The 16973-nt window shown below is 40.5% G+C and overlaps 1 protein-coding gene across 2 annotated transcripts in view; it reads left to right on the forward strand.

Moving 5' to 3' along the window:
* Positions 1–16973, forward strand: part of MTHFD1L (methylenetetrahydrofolate dehydrogenase (NADP+ dependent) 1 like) — a 145750-nt gene that overhangs the window by 71203 nt on the left and 57574 nt on the right. For both annotated transcript variants that reach the window (XM_066315473.1, XM_066315474.1), the window contains exons 21-24: positions 8024–8163; positions 9873–9914; positions 10959–11059; positions 11479–11656. In XM_066315473.1, coding sequence (XP_066171570.1) covers positions 8024–8163; positions 9873–9914; positions 10959–11059; positions 11479–11656 — 461 coding nt within the window. The remainder of the gene's footprint in view (positions 1–8023; positions 8164–9872; positions 9915–10958; positions 11060–11478; positions 11657–16973) is intronic.

The raw sequence follows: 16973 nt of genomic DNA on the forward strand, positions 1-16973 counted from the left end.
GGCTCCAGCGGCCCTTTGTTGTGTGGCGTTCGCCGCAGCCTCGGCCCTGCACAGACGCTTTTGTTCTGCGAGGAGAACGGGGAGGAGCGCGGTCGGCGGGCAGAGCGATCTCCTGGGCTCTCCCCTGTGCCAGCCGGGATCTGCTGGGCTCTCCCCTGTGCCAGCCGGGATCTGCTGGGCTCTCCCCTGTGCCAGCCGGGATCTGCCGGGCTCTCCCCTGTGCCAGCCGGGATCTCCTGGGCTCTCCCCCTGTGCCAGCCGGGATCTCCTGGGCTCTCCCCTGTGCCAGCCGGGATCTGCTGGGCTCTCCCCTGTGCCAGCCGGGATCTCCTGGGCTCTCCCCCTGTGCCAGCCGGGATCTCCTGGGCTCTCCCCTGTGCCAGCCGGGATCTGCTGGGCTCTCCCCTGTGCCAGCCGGGATCTCCTGGGCTCTCCCCCTGTGCCAGCCGGGATCTCCTGGGCTCTCCCCTGTGCTAGCCGGGATCTGCTGGGCTCTATCCTGTGCCAGCCGGGATCTATTGGGCTCTCCCCTGTGCCAGCCGGGATCTGCTGGGCTCTCCCCTGTGCCAGCCGGGATCTGCTGGGCTCTCCCCTGTGCCAGCCGGGCCCATCCGAAGGCATGTGAGGGCACCCACTGCCCAGCGTGTGGTGGGAGGTGCTGCTGGATGGATTTAGTCTCTGAGATGGGATAGACTCTGATGGTAGCTTGTCTGGCTGCAGAAATTCTGTGTTCCTCACTCACTACCTGTATCATCACTCATTACTCCACTGTATTTATGCTGACCTCCAGAAAGTCTGTCTTCTACCAGGGCATATGCTGAAATGGTGGTTTGTCTCAAGAAGAGGGTTCTTTGCATCCCTTCTTTTCCTTTTCACATGACACTACGATCCTGGTGCTAAAGCATGTGTTGCTTCGTGACCATTAGAGGATGTTTAGAACTTTTCCAGGGAAGAAATTTGCAGGCTCTCTGCCTGTCCCTTGGAGTTACTGTTTTCCAGATGCTTGTAGCATGAATTCCTAAAGCACGTTCAAAGTCCATTTTCAGTAGCTTTTTTAAGGGGAGTGTAGAAGAACCCAAACCCTGAGTTCAACAGAAAGCAGTTCCACTCTGGTGAAAGGTGTATTAGTAACAGGAGCTTCAGCCAAACAGATCTTTTAGAAGTGGAAGTAAATGAAAGTCTGGTAGTGAGATATGCATTGAGTAACATGGTTTAAGTGTGATGAAATTTATTTTTAGCCCTTAGGGAAATACTGTGGGTACCATAAGTTAATATACTCCTTGCAGAATTGTAGAGGAATAGCCTTAAATGAAGAGCCATCAATGCTGCTGTTAATTATTCCTTCCACACAACTCCAAATAAAGAAGTGGTGAGGTTTTAATTTTGTAACTACCAGAAGACTAATAATTCTTTTGCCAAAGGCCATGGTGATCTTTAAAGTATGTAATGTAATTGCCTTATTCCTGTGCCATTAACTGTGCTCCAAACGTGGTCATCTGTCTTATGAGCAAATGTTACTCTCTTACCTCAAAGAAAACGTGCTATGAATGGTTAAAGGATGCAACCTAAAATTCACAGTTCTTTCGTTTGGATTTTTCTGGTTAATGTTGTAACAGAAGGAGGTTACAAAAGCAGGGACAGACTGTGTATCTTTGGCTAGTGTATTCAGCTCTGCATTGCAATTCATGTCAGGGCCCAACACTTAGCCTAAGAGTTACAGATCTTTACATGAGTATAGGACACAGAAATTAAGAGACAATGACTGTAAAACCCTGCAGGCTTAGCAGAGGGATTCAAAGGAACGTGCAGCCCATGAAGCCACATTCAGCTCACTTAATTTCTATTAGAATGAATTGTTTGTGACTTGTAAGACATCTTCTGGTTTTAATCTCTAGTAATAAATCTAAATAATGAGCTCATTACTATCGTGAGCTGCAAGAAAATGTCAAATTTTACATTTCAAGTATCGGAATATGGTTTGACAAGGTGGCTAGAGAAGAATTAAGTTTACCACTGCTGAAATGTATCTTCCTTCCCTCCCTTGCTTCTGCTGCTTGTTCGAACATGTTCAGATACTTGTCTGGTCTTAGTTTAACTAATTCAAATATAGCCCAGTGGAAAAACTGACAGGTTTTTTTTGCGCTGTGTTTTTGTATGTTTCTGCTTTCTGTTTAGCAAATTACAACAGTTTACCTTCCAATTAAATGAATGCCAAAAAAGTCTGGGCAGCAGGGAGAGAGCAGGAGAGAAAGGTAGAATATTTAAGAATGAACACAAATTTCCTTTTCAGCAAGGCAGGGTGCTCATTTGGTTCAGCCATGGTGTGAAACCATTCCCTAAATTGGTGGTTTGGAGGCAGGAACCACTGCAGTTGCACTTCTGTATATTTTCAAGACGGGGAGGCAGGCAGAGCTGTGGAGATGTATAAAGCATGCTTTCTGTCACATAGTGCTACTCCTGGAGTTCTCAGTTTGATTCCCACCCTAAATTTAAAATTTAACATCTGCAGCATACTTACATAAACTGGCCTTTAACGCCCACAAAAAGGAATTTGATCCTTAATTGTCAGAGGATTGAGATTTAAGGGTTTTCTTCACCTGTCTGGCTTGGAGTAAATAAATGCACTCTCTGTAATTCTTTATTGTCTGTAAGTCTGAGAATGATCTGTGTGAGTCATTGTGCCTTTTCTTTTGTTTAAAGTATGGGATGCTCTTGGAAAGTTAACAGCAATTGATATTGAAAGTGGGTTACTGTGAGAGGTTATGAGGTAACCTTTAGTTTCTCATTTAAAGCTGCTCTGTATTTCAATGGTAAAATTACTTTCTTATGGAAAAATAAATGTTTCTGAGGAAAAGATTGAAATAGCTTGTTATGGAATCCCAAGGGAATCAGCACTTAATTTAAGTGTATTCCTGGGAGCCAAGTTTCCTATGCAGCCCATGCTGCCAGCAAGCAGTGACTGTTAGCTGAGGCCTGAGACTCAGCCAAAGGAGATAATAGGCCTCCTTTGAAGGATGGCAGAATGAATTGCCATATCTGCTGGTTCAGTGAAAAGCATGCATTGGATGTCAGCAATCAAAAACCTCCAGTGCCCTGACCTCGGCAGGGCAAATACTGCACTGGCATCTTTCTTTAGCAAAAGGTGAAAAATACAGATTACATCCAATTAGCTTATGGTCTGTTAAACTTAGGGGCAAATATTTTTCCTATTACCTTTTCCTCTAGACTTCACAGCAACAACAGAATTTTTGACAACCAGGGCGAAGTATTTTCTTCATGGTGTAGAAAATGTTCAGGCTTAACATACTCACATGTAGTTTCCTGCTGGACTTTGTGTCCAGCAGTGGTAGCACTGAGTTCCTGTGTTCCATGACATCTGAGAATGCGTGGAAAGAAAAATGAACAGGAAAACTCCCTCTATTTGGAGGGGCGGTGAGGGGGAGAAAAAAGTATTTGTTACATTCCAAAATCAGTCATAATAATGGAAGTTCACATCAAATAATTGCCAGAGTCACAATGGACAAACATCTGGCTTATTCATCCCTAGCTGTACTAACAAAAATACTATATCCTGTTGGAGAAATCACTGATCGTCCTGGTTTATTTTGGCTATTGTGTACCTTGGTATTTTTCACTTTAAAAAGAACATATCAGTATTTTATAGCAAACATATCTCTAGTTCTAGGTTCACAGTTCATGTGCTTCTGTGACTTCAAGCGCTTCCTTTCCTGAGTTTACCAGCAGACAGCTGCACCAGAACAGATATGTTTACATGTGGGGAGTAAATGGCAACTTGCAGCTCAGAGTTTCCATTTCCTTTTACACTGTTCAGGAATCCAGGCTCACAGTTCATCCTCAAGCTTTGCCTCATGTGTGTGCATCTGACTTGGCCCTTTATAGTGCAAATGTCTTATTTTGACATTGATTTGTTGATACAAAGGGCTGACTAGGGAAGAGATACTTTCACTAGAAATTACCCTCAGTACACATGAAGTTCAATTGTGGGTGAAATAGCTTTTTGAAAAATATTCTAAACATCACTTGCTGTAAGGCTTTTAAGCACTATATCAATGTAAGACTAATGTGGAACCATTTCATGCAGCTTTAGCAAGATAGATGTATTTTTAGATGGAGAAAAATTACAATTTGTATTAAGAATGATGGTTAAATCTGATTAGCTGCTTAACACACGACATTGTCTATTTAAGCTATTGTCACGTGTATGTGATTCCCAGATGTCCTTGGTAAGGCAGTAATTACATGAAGGAGGTTATGATAATTATAAACAAGAAACAAAACCATCAGAGTGGTTTGTTCATTTGCCTGAGCCCTGAAGTAGAATTACAGACTCCACTGCAGAGTTTGTTCTGACTTTATGCCACTTGACTGACTTATCTCTATTGCCTAATTTCACCCCTATGGGCTTCTCCTTCCTTTTTTCCCCTTACCTAATTTTGATATTTTGGGTTCTTGCTCTGAAAGAAAACTATGGTTTATTGATGATTTTGGTAGCAGGAGTGCATGAAGTAGATGTCACTTAAATGATCTCTAGAAAGACCTGTAGTGATTCTGTGTTATGTTTTTGTCTGGTGGCTTTTTGAACCAAGATCCCACAGTTACTCTGATGTGTTAGAATGAGCTGCTGTTGGTCATACTCATGTGAATATTTTTTGAGAAAAATTATTTGACCTTATTTGACCATTTTGATGCAGTTTATTTCTGATATATATGTAAAATAGTTTCTAGGCTTGATGTATAGCCCAGTCTTAACATTAATGCAATAGTAGTGCACTGCTGATACATGAAATTTTAGTTTTTAATCCTCATTCCAATGTTCTTTATGCTTAGGCTTTAAAACTGAAGCATAAAATCAAACAACAGGTTTGCACTTTAGGTTTTGCACTTTATGTGACCACACTGTGAGAGTCCAGAGAACTGTACTGACTGAAAATTACACCTAGAAGATAACATTTTAGCACTTTTCCAGCTCATCATTGAGTCTTGTCAGTGCAACGAGGGGATCCAGAAGGCAAAACAAAGCCTGGACTGTAGTAACAGTGATCTAGGTCAGTACAGGTTTGCCATGTAGTTGTGTTGTCAGCCTGGAAGTGCAAATACCCATATGTTTCCTGTGAGCTTGCTGAAGGCAGATAATTTACCTCTTTACTTTCATTAAAACTGCGGTAGAACTGTGCTTGTGGCCTGGAAATGAAGGCAGGCAGCTAACACCATGCTGGTACCTATTACGAACCCCCTACCTGCTTTCAGGGCGGCAGCCTGGGTCGCCGTGATTCATGGAGCTGGGAAATGGCTGCTTGGATAAACAGGCATCTGCAGGGGAAAGCTGAAGCTGGGTAAAAATATATAGGCAGGTAGTAATGCTTGTGTCACAAACATGTCTTCAGCTGAAGTACAGCAGACTACAACTACTAAAGTAGGTGTTTGTTGCCCAAAATTTATGTGAGTTCACGTGTAATTCTCTTCTGTTGACAAACTGTGAGAAATTATTATCAAAATAAATGGGCCTGTGTATTACTTTAATTTTCTGTTGTTACATTTAAAGTGATTAGCTGGTTTAGCTCATGATCATTAAATGTGGAGTAGTTTGAAACTTCCCATTTGTAGTCTGCATTTTTCATTAACGCTTTCATTTGAAAGCAGGAAACAATCTGAAAGTAATTGTATTAAGTGTTTCAGCACAAAGATTTTAAAATATAATAGCTTGGCATGTTATTCTGTCTTCTTACTATTCCTTGGAGGAAATGAAATGGAGTTGCAACTTTCATCCAGGCAGCTTTTCTACTACATCCTGTTTCCTTCCGCACACTGGAGAAAGCACTGACGTTTTTCTCCCTTTCCTCCACTTCCAATGAAAAGAATCCCGGTCTCCATGTCGTAGCACTCACTCTGGTGAACTCTGATACAGTATTTGGGTCGTTTAGGCAAATGCACATTTTGCCCTCCACATCAAAGGGAAGATTGCAAAGAGCAGAGGAATATGCACGGCTCTGGCTGCCTGCACTGCCCGAAGGGTGGCTTGCTGTGCGAGCAGTTGCTGTGGAAGGCTGACATCTCTGCTTTTCTCCCACTGAAAGGCAGACTTGCAATCCCCTCTTTCTCAGAGGGAGACTGACCCTTGAAAAGGCTTGGCATGAAATGGATTAACTCCCTGGAAACTTTGTTTGGAAATGTTAGGAGACTGTTATGTATATGTGCTGGCAATCTCTGTAAGAGACAAATTATTTTCCCACCCTCTCAAGCACTTGGTAGTTTATCTGTTGTTTATATTAAAGATTGATCGTGGTTATATATTCCTAATTCAGGGTTCCCATTAATCACCCTATGCCATGTAAGAGACTGGAGAAGAAGAATGAGGGTTACTGGAAAGCAGAAATGTGATCCCTGGCTCTGCTTTTAATGTGACTTATCCTGACATTAGCTTTGCTCCTATGAATTACTGCATTTGTGTAAACAAATTTTTTTTTTTTCCCCCATGTTTGGCATGTCTGTTTTTCTCAGGGCTATTTAGAAAAAGATGATATAGTTATTACAATGATTGAGGAGAACATAAATCATGACACTTGCCATGTTACTATTTCAAGAGGTCTCTGCTCCCCCCAGCAGGCCCACCCCCTTGTTTGCTACTCCTTGCTTCCTCTCCCAGCCCCAGCAGCCATTTCCTCCCTCAGAGCAGATCCAGGCAATTGTTTCAGCCTGTGCAAAATGAAGAAGAGGTGGGAAAGGACCAGTGGGGTTAGGACAAATGCTCAAAGGCTGGGACTTCCTAAAGTGCATCAGCTGCCAACAGTGAGATACTTTCTGCCACAGCGACAGAGCAGATCTGTATGTCCTCCTCCTCGACCCTGCTGAAGGTTGCCAATTCTGAAATGTTCAATCAGCCATTTGTGGTCTCTTCCTCTCCTAAGTATGAGAGACAAAACTGCTGGCAAGAGGAAAAGAGAAGGGAATTTATGAGTTTTTACAAGTTGATTTGGGCTGTGAGAACACATTACCAGCCCTGCTTGGAGTCAGGTCTAGAAGCCTCTGGAGCAAGCTGTTTTCCTGCCCTGACTTGTCTGCCTGAGAGTCCCTTCACATCTTTGAGAGGTGTGCATTGAGCCCAGCTCTTTAACGTGTTCTGGTGGGAAATCGTTGCATCAGTAAATTTTCAACCAGCAGGAGATTTAATATCTTATTTTTTTTTTATTTGCTGTGTGCTTGTCTTTGTCTAATATAAAGAAATTACTTGGATTTTGAAAGAAGCAATCAAAATATATTCTGTTTGACAAATCAGAACAAATTCGCTCTGAAGAGACTGGCATCATTTAATGCAGATTATCTTCTTTTTATTTGTAGCTCCCCTAAACATACTTTGCCAAGTGTATCCTAATTCTGCACAGATTTTTCTCTCTTGAGTCATGTTACATTCATGTGTGACTTCTTTGGTACAAAATCCCATTATTAAATTTGTTATTTAACAGCATATTCAACACTGAGATGTAACTGTGACTGCTGCTTTGTGTTTATAACTAAACAACCTCTCCACAAAAGCAAGAGATCACCAGAAATTCTGCAAACGTAGGAGAATTTAGGTCCATAAATTGTGATGAAAGCATATCTTCAGTGAAATCAAAGGGGGAGGAATAATATAGGGAAGACTTATATCTGAGAATTTGCAATCATTTTATACATAATTGCACAGAAACAGTGATTTTTAGAGGCTTAGGTATTTTTTTAAATATTTTGGTTCAAACTAATTTAGATTGCTTGGTTTTTGCCCCCCCATGTGACTACCTTTGATGGCATATTGTACATATAAGACTAAGAGAATTTATTTCTGAGTTGGGAATAGGTTTTTAATCAGACTCAGTAATGTAAATAGACCTCTATTTAAAAGTTCATTCAAAACTGAGTGCTGGTGTGTATTTAAGTGCACTGTATGCTGAAGTAGAAATATCCCCCAGTGTTTAACCAAAAGCATGTTTAATGTGTGGTTTTGTTTTGTTTTTTTAATGTTTAACAGTAACTGAAGCTGGCTTTGGTGCTGATATTGGGATGGAGAAATTCTTCAACATCAAATGCAGAGCGTCTGGCTTGGTTCCCAGTGTGGTTGTACTTGTTGCTACAGTGAGGGCTTTGAAGATGCATGGAGGTGGGCCAAATGTAAGTTTTTGCACCTTTCTTGGAAAAGTCAAATTGTTGCTAATATTTGAAATAAGTAAAATACCTTGATTTAAGAAATATTTGAGGCAGTATTTAGATAACCCTTCTGAGATAACTCATTGTATAGATGTTATCATTAAAGTTAATGCTATCTCTAAAGTTAGGCCACAAATGAAACAAGAGGGGTGAAAGAGCTCTGAAGAAGTACTACATCTTGCAGAGCAAGAGAAGTTTGTTGCATTAAAAAAAAAGAGATAAGATTTAGATAAGAGATAGATATAGGTAAGAGATAGATATATCTATTTTTTCCCCTGCCTTTTGAAATAGCATTTGTAAGTGCACTGAAGTTGTCACAGGCTGGGAAATTTGACAGCTGAGGAGGTATGAGACGAGTTCAAGTTGCAGTATGTGAGTGGAAGTAGAGAACATTGTTATTGAAGGTTTTGAGATTTCTTTCACTTCAGTAATGGGTACATACTATGTCCTTTTACTTTGCTCAGATTAGTTCCCTGGGGGACGCTGAAGTAACTGATGAAATTTTGCAAGCGTTTTCCTGGTGTACCAAGAGTCCACCACCGTATCATTTTTTGCTGTCTAAGCCACAAAGAGATTTTGCAGATTACTGATTGTAGAAATGCTCCCCGAACGTGCAATCAGATCAGGCTCTGCTAGCCAAGCAGACAGACAGTTAACTCCTAGGAACACTTTCATCTGCCTAGCAGCATGCTGGAGAGTGATGCTGCCAGGGAAACAGTCACACTGGGTGAAAATACCAGAGCTGTTTCCACAGCCACAAAATTTTAGAATGCATGGTTTCTCTTACAGCTAATCTTCTTTAAGAGTTAAAGCTGAGCTACCCTTCTTCAGTCTTTCAGGTCGATATAATGATAAAATTTCTTATCATTTTAGTACACTTCTAATGCATGTTTACTTTATTTTGAATGACATTTCTCTGTCCCTATCAAGGCAAGTATGTTTTCACATGTGTTATCATTCAATCTAGCAAAAATAGGACTTAAATATGTCTTAATAACTGTCTCTATTTCTGTCTCACTTGTGTCCTTAGAAGTTTAAAGGTTTCATTTGTTTATAAATGTGATGCATTCATCACTGAGGCATGTAGAGTACCAGATACTTTTACTGGGAGATTAACTGTAAAAAGGACTAATGCTAGAGACAAAAGTGAGTAAGTCTGCTGCCTGGGATTGTTGTTGTGTGGTCCTTGGAGACTCAGTGCAGTACCCCAGTACCCTCGTGATGCACTTTTGCATTTATACCTTTGTGCTTTCCAACAAATTACTTGCATGCTGTTCCTTACCATGGGCAGTAATCAAAGATGATGTTCTTCTGTGTTGCTGTTATTTCTTCAGCTGTTGGAAGTTGCTGCCTATTGTCTTTGCACTGCTGGTGTGCTGTAACAACATGTAGAATGAGATCCAGCTCCCTTCCCTAGTAGTCCTTTGGAACTAATTGCTGAGACACACTACCTGTGTCTTGCTACCCAAATACAATAGAAAGTGTTGCTATTGTTTGTGTGCTGGTGTACCTTGGAATAGAACACAAGCTGCAGTCAGGCTGTGATGCTGTGTGCACTGGTATGGGTTAACTGGCAGTGCAGAAAGCAAGCAAAATTGTATTTCAGACTCTTTAGGGTTACGACAAGTATCAACCTGTGATGACTTTGACTGTTTATTATTACCTGATCCCAGGTCACTGCTGGTGCCCCGTTGAAGAAAGAATACACAGAAGAGGTAAGAGGAACTATTATAAAACTTTAAAGAGGTTTTTATTTAAAGGAAAAAAATAATGTGGTGTACAGAGGATCAGAACTTCTCCTTGCTCTGGCCTGGACAGTGTGCAGCCTCAGGTTTGACTAAGGCTGACATTCAGTGAACATCTCTAACAGGCATTGCCAACATAAAACCACCTCATCTTCTCTCAGCCCCTTGTGTGTGACATACACCTCTTAGGTGCATGATGTGTGTGACTGCATGATGGATTGTAATAAGGGGCTGAAATAGCTGAAAAAGAACCTTTTTTCAATAGTTTTTCCAGGACCACTAAGTTTTCAGACTGATCAACATATAAATTCCTGTATGTAGAAGGACAAGAGCAGAGTAGTGTAGGGGGTCAAGGACTATCCCTGAAATTAATAATAGCATAACTTGTTCATTAAACAACAAGTTTAGTATGTTCATGCTTCACACTTGAGATGGGATGTCACTCTTCAAACAGAGTAAATTCTGCCGTTTTGTTTTCTTTGTCACTTCACTCCAGACAAATTCTGGTCTTCTGCTTACATGAGGCTAAGGATACGTGCTTTGTTACAACTAAGACAATGCCTACAAAGTGTGATGTAGAAGAGTAAATAAGGAAATCCAGTAATGTGCTTTTATGTGGTTATGTATGTGTATATATGAACTCTGCATCTAACACATGTGTATGTCAAACCCCACCCCACTACTGCAGTCCATTTATAAACTTTGCAAATAGCAGACTAAGATCCCTTTCACAATCATGACAAGTAACCAGTCATCAGCTGCACCGTCTTCCTGTGTCTCAGAAAAGAGCAATATGTTCATGTACAAATTTTGGACACCGGTTAGTTACTTAAATATGTCTGATGCTTATTAATTGGAATGAGAATTAATAAGTGCCAGAATACTTTCATCTGGAAGAATTTCACTTGCTTGCAACTGTCATGATCATGTTCACTAAAATTTATGGAAAATTCTTTGGCTGGAGAAGATTTTATGTATCTTACTATTTCCATTAATTTTTATTTAATTGCACAGAACCTCCAGCTGGTAGCTGATGGCTGCTGTAATCTACAGAAACAGATTCAAATTACCCAGCTCTTTGGAGTTCCTGTTGTGGTTGCTCTAAATGTCTTCAAGTAAGTCTGTTCTTTCATTTCTCTTGTAACTACACAGTTCAAATTCCTCACTTTTCTTGCTTTTTAAATTATTCAATTTGGCATGAACAAAGAAACTATTAAAGAGTTTCCTTTTTTCATCATGAATATAAAGATATTCGAGTTCTTAGCTTGTTTTTCAGGTTTTAAAACCAACCAAAAAAAAGTATATGCTTTTATGGAGCTGATAATCTTCCATGTTAATTAGCTATAACAATTGCAAAATTTTCTTGAAACATGTAAATACATAAATGTGTTGTATATAAACGCATTATATGTGTGGCACAATTTCTATATGTACCTGCTTTACCATTTCTGATGGTAAAATAAGGCTAAGTGTATAATGTTGCGAAAGAGAACTAATTAAACAAAATAATGAGATGGGACTGTTTTGTTGGCAGAACTGACTCTCCAGCTGAGGTTGATCTGGTGTGTAAGATTGCAAAGGAGTCTGGAGCATTTGATGCTGTACCTTGCAATCACTGGTCGGCTGGTGGTAGAGGAGCAGTAAAATTAGCTCAAGCTGTGGAAAAAGCAGCCAATCAAAAAAACAGCTTCAAATATCTCTACAGCTTGGAGGTAAGATTATTTTACTCTTTTTTTCTTTTTAATGAATGCATTCTGCATCAGAGTTAAAAAAAAAAAAACAAGAGGAACATTGAGAACGTTGAAACAAAGTTATCTAAAATACTTGGAAAGGAATTTGCCTTGGTTTAAAATCATAAAAGCTGGAGAGAACAAGCAATCTGTGGCTTGTCTAATCAGGGAGCAAGAAACTCGATGGTAATGATTGTTATTTTTTGCATCAAACGATACAGCTGATACTTTCTTGTTCAACATAAAGTGTGAATGCAGATGGAACACTCACCAGTTATTTTGGGAGACTTCTCCAAAGATCTCACAGTCATAGTACTCGTCCTCTCAGGTGGATAAAAGGAGATGTAGTTGCTGTCTCACAATCACAGGTATTGCACCAAGTTGTGGCTTCCTGAAGCGTTCACTGTCAGTATGAGAAGGATGTGACAGGTAGCACATCCATGCTCATCCCACACGTCTGCCCAGCCCAGCCAGGTCAACACAGAGAGGAAGCACTGCCCTTATCTGTGCCCACCCACACAGTGCAGCTGTCAGGTGAACACAAAGAGCACAGCTTCTGTTCCTTCTCTCCTGATGATCAGATTGGAGTCTGCCAGTACAATGTGGTGCACACAATACATGGGTGACTGCTGCTGCCTCCAGGTCCTCAGCCTATTCAGGAGCAGCCCCCAGGGCTTCTGTCTTGCACCAGCTGATGGCACCAGAGTCCACAAGCCCCTGAGGTTTGCAGCTCACCACAGCTGCTGGACACAGCCCTTTCCTCGAGCTCTCTGTCCTCATAGTACATACTTAGAGTAGAGAGCACACCCACACAAAAGGCAGTGAGAAACCAGATGTAATAACAGCAGAGAGGCCCTCAAACACTTAGCTCAGTTAGACTACTGGCCAGACACCTTTACACACTCACTCCTTCCTTCTCTATTCTCTCATTTACTTCCCATGTTTGTTCCTTTTCAATCCACCTTGATTACTCACTTTTCCTATCTTTGCTCTTTTCACTAAACAATCTTTACGCATTCCCACTCCTTGAAAATTCCATCATAAGGTTCACACAGTCTCCAAATCTGCTTTTCCATACATCCCGTAAAGTCCTGTGCTGCTGTACGAAATCACTTCCTTTCATTTGCAAAGTTTGCTGATCAAAGAGTTTCCCCGTTGACCCACCTTGATGCATTTCACACCAAGGACTATGGTCTCATCTTCCCCTTGGATTGTCATAGGAAACAGATAATTCAGTGTGATCTAATTTTCACTGATAAGGTTTTTCCAGTGATTACATTACAGAGGGTTCCTCCACCTATCATTGTTGCTCTGATCCTTGCTGGGGCTTCGGGACTAATTTGCTTGGCCCTTAGATGACCTAAAAAAGCATAGTATGGTCCAAGTTTCAATCCTGTGTCTGCCAGAGTTAGTGACTCTTTTTTCCATGCCTTGGGGAATGTTATTGTAGTTGTCTGCAAGGTAACATCACAGCATTGTGAGGTGTCAAGATGAGCTTGGACCTCTGAGAGCACTGGGGGTGTTGGGGTAGCACTGTGCTGACAGAACTTTTGGAGGGACATATTGCCAAGAAGGTTGAACAAATGGTTTCTTGGGGCTTTCCTGGCTATCCAGATGTGGGTGGGTTTAAGTCTGAACCGCCAAACAGACGTCTCTGGCTCCAAGGAAGCCCTTGTCAAGTTTCAGATCCTGTGCCCATGATACTTAAGTTTCTTTAGAAAATGTTCAAATGCATTTTTTTTACAATAGAACCTCAGCTTCATTCTTTTAAATGGCTGGAAGTTCCTGTTTTGATTCTTCTCTCCAGAAAAAAGTTCAGCCTGAGGTAGATAGAGCCTATGGTCATCTTTGTTCTTTCTTCTCCTCGACATGCACCTTGTATCTGTTATCTGTTGCACCTATTTTATTTTTTCTTTCCACCTCCCCTGCTGTTTTACGAAATGTCAGTAATCCAGCCAACCTATATCAGTACTAACCCCTGCCCTCACAGTATAGATGGAAATATGTTGGGAATATTAGTGCTGCAGCATGTATTCAAGGCATTTTGCCCATGCAACAATTTTACAGCCGAAAAAAGCCAATGTATAAGCCTTTCTAAGTTTGTCTCGAACTGAGATGCTCTGAAAACTGAGGCTATCATCTTATGGGGCTTGTGTAATAAAAATGGGGGAAAAAATTCTTTGAGAAACACATGTAATAGTTTTCCCCACTGGACACTTGTGCTAATAGCACATTAGCCTTTCACAAGGCTCATACTTAATCTCTGATGTTACTATACACTGTGTAACTTACAATCTGGTGATATGAGTGAGTAAAGAGGATTGGTAGGGGTGGACTCTGCCTTTAAAGAAAATCAGATTGATTTCCACTTTAATGTCTTTCCCAGACACATCATTCCATGCTGTGTTGCATAAGCAGCATGATCTTAAGCACAAAGGGAATGAATCACATCTTTACCCAAACTTGGTATCCCATAACTTCGCACAAGTATTGTAAGCCTCAAAAATACATTGAAGGGATTTTATAAAAACATATAAAGATTTTTAAATACTGTAAAAAAAGTACATTCAGGCCAACAAAAACAGTAAAGCGTAAAGTTCAGGCTTCTGTTTCATCCTTACTGTGGAAAGGATGGGGATGAAGCAGCTGGAAGTAGGAGAGTGAAACAGCAATGCTGTCACTTTTACAGTATGTAGGTCAATTGGTTACTAGGCTCACAGAGAAGTGGAGAAAAGCCACCTCTCCCAAATAAGCCTGCCCTGATTTTTTTGTTGTTTTGAGATGTGGTTTCTGCTGTTCATAAAGGGTAAAATTAAGAAATTTAAGGAAGATAAGAAGCAGTAAAATGGGATTCAGACAGATTATTTCCCCCCTCATTGTACCTGATGGGGGTGTTAGTAAAAGGACATAGTTCCATCCATTACCTGATTGTCAGATTTGTCCAGTTACTTGAATAATATTAAGTCCTGGTTGCCTCAAGGTTCACACAATTTGCTGTGGTTGGGGTTTTTTTTTTCTGTTTTCTTTCCCTTTTGAAAGGTCAAAGAGGGGAAATACTCTGCTTAAAACCACTACCACTTCACTCATATATGTCTGTCCTCATGAGATTGCTCTACTCTTCCCTTTACTCCATGTCTCCATTTAATCCTTTGATGTCTGTACACCTTGTTTTCCTGTCAGAAAACTTCATCAGAATTTACTTCCAGAATTAGAAACTTCTAATTATTTTTCTGTAATTAGAAAATTTTCCAGCAGCACAGACCACTGTAGCTGTAACAGGTTCATTCGATATTTTGATCTTTTGTTAGAAAGCATCACCTAGGGTATTTTAAAAAAAAGCTTCAAACCCTTATGTGTAAAACTGGTTTACATCCTTTCTTTCTAGTTAGAACAAACTTTACAGAAAACTGTATTATTAGTGTGCAGTCAGACATGTAATTAGAGAATAGCCCAGGTCAAGTGGGCTCTTTTTCCCAAATTTTTTTTTCCAAGTGCATTCATCTCTGTAGTGCTTTATGTGATTTCCAAATATATCTTTGAAAACAAAAGCTTCCTTGAAGGATGTTTACAAAGGTGTATAGTGTGAGAAGAACACTAGAAGAAAGTATTTTCTAGATCTGTCAAATGCTGGTTAAAAGTTGGGAATCAGCTGTTTTTTTCTGAGGTATGTTTATACATTTATAGCATCTTGTCCAGGGATACCTGAGCATGTGCCAAATGAGCAGTTTTAGGCCTTGGACGCACAACACAGTTGTGTCAGTTCAGGACTCAGGCTCTGCTTCTGTTCAGTATCATAGCAAGCTAGTCTAATTAGAAGACTGTGCTAATTTTATTCCTTGAAGCATCTAATTTGGTCTCTTTAAACTTCTTGGGTGTCATTCCATGATACATTCTTCTACAGTCCCACTTTTAGATGGCTTTTTGGGTTCTCTTTATTTATTTCTTTAAGCAGGCAATATTTTTTTTTATCCTAGAGGCTGCTGCTTGTAGTTAGACTTTTTTTTTTTTTAGTCTTGATTATAGCAAGGGTTTGTTTGGCATTTGGTACAAGATGAACAAATATTTTGGGGGGGTTCAAATGAGGACAAAATAGCTCATACAAGGTTTTGGGAGTGTGTATGTGTGGCAGTCATTTCATGGATCAAATACAAGACGTGACCTATGACAAGTAAATACTACACCATTGCCACTGTAAAAGTGTAAGAAAAGGACAGAAACAGCTAAGAGTGTACCCCAAAATGCTTATACTATCAGGAATTGCAGAGGTCAGGGGGGTAGTTAAGGAGCAAGGATGAGTTTTCATATCATGGACTTCAGAGTTTATAACATAGCTTAAAATATTATTGGCAGTAATTGAAGTAAATACTATGCTATCGTGTGGTTTTAGTATGGATTTTTGCCCCCTGTGCACAATAACCTCTATTAAGTTACTGTTGTGTTGGTTTCTTGTAGAGTGTTTCTCTTCAGTGTTTGAAGGATGGGTTTGTTTAAAAACGGCCTCCTGAACTCCTTGTGAAATCATCTGTGGCAGTTTATTTTAATATATATTGTTGCTACATATGGAAAATATCAAAATATCAATCCTCTTATCACTGTTGACTTCCCTTCTGGGCTCAGTTTTCTTGAAGTATGACTCTTTAAGTTGTAGCAGAAAGCTATTACTCAAAATAAAGTTGACTGAACCATTAAAAGTAAGTTTAGATAACTAGGGGGAGGAAAGGAGAGGATGGAAACGCATCCCATTCCTGAATTTCTCTGGCTTCAGTGCCTGTTCTTGATCAGGAGAAAGCAGGAAGATGTATTCCTCACTAATGCACGCCTGTTGAGTGACCTGCCTTCACTATCCTGGTCTCCTCTCTTCTGCTGTGGTGAACTTGACTTAGGGCAGCCCTCCTCAACCTGGGGCAGGAAGCTTAGGTCTAAAGAAGGCAGGCATTAGGTTTTTAAGAGATAGATTGCCTCTTCCTGCAAACAGCTGGAGTGGAGTGGGCACTCAGGAGATAGAAGAAAGGAGAAGGATAGGCATTTGGCATGAGGCAGGATCAGCATATCTGGCTGGTCAGTCAGTTAGCACTGTCCCCTTAAAAGAATGACATGGTAACCTGACAAATATTATTGAAAAGTCTTAAATCGCTGGATTTATGCTGCCCTGGAAAACTAAATTGAAGACTGTAAAGGTCACAAATGGGAGGGAAGAGAAGCCTTCCAAGTTTGTCAGATGACACCTTTTTTTGACAATGCTATGCCTTTAGGTAATGTCATGACAAATGAAAATATTTCCAGGTTATACAGTGGAAGT

This window comes from Sylvia atricapilla, chromosome 3 (assembly GCF_009819655.1).
Source record: "Sylvia atricapilla isolate bSylAtr1 chromosome 3, bSylAtr1.pri, whole genome shotgun sequence".
Lineage (NCBI taxonomy): Eukaryota > Metazoa > Chordata > Aves > Passeriformes > Sylviidae > Sylvia > Sylvia atricapilla.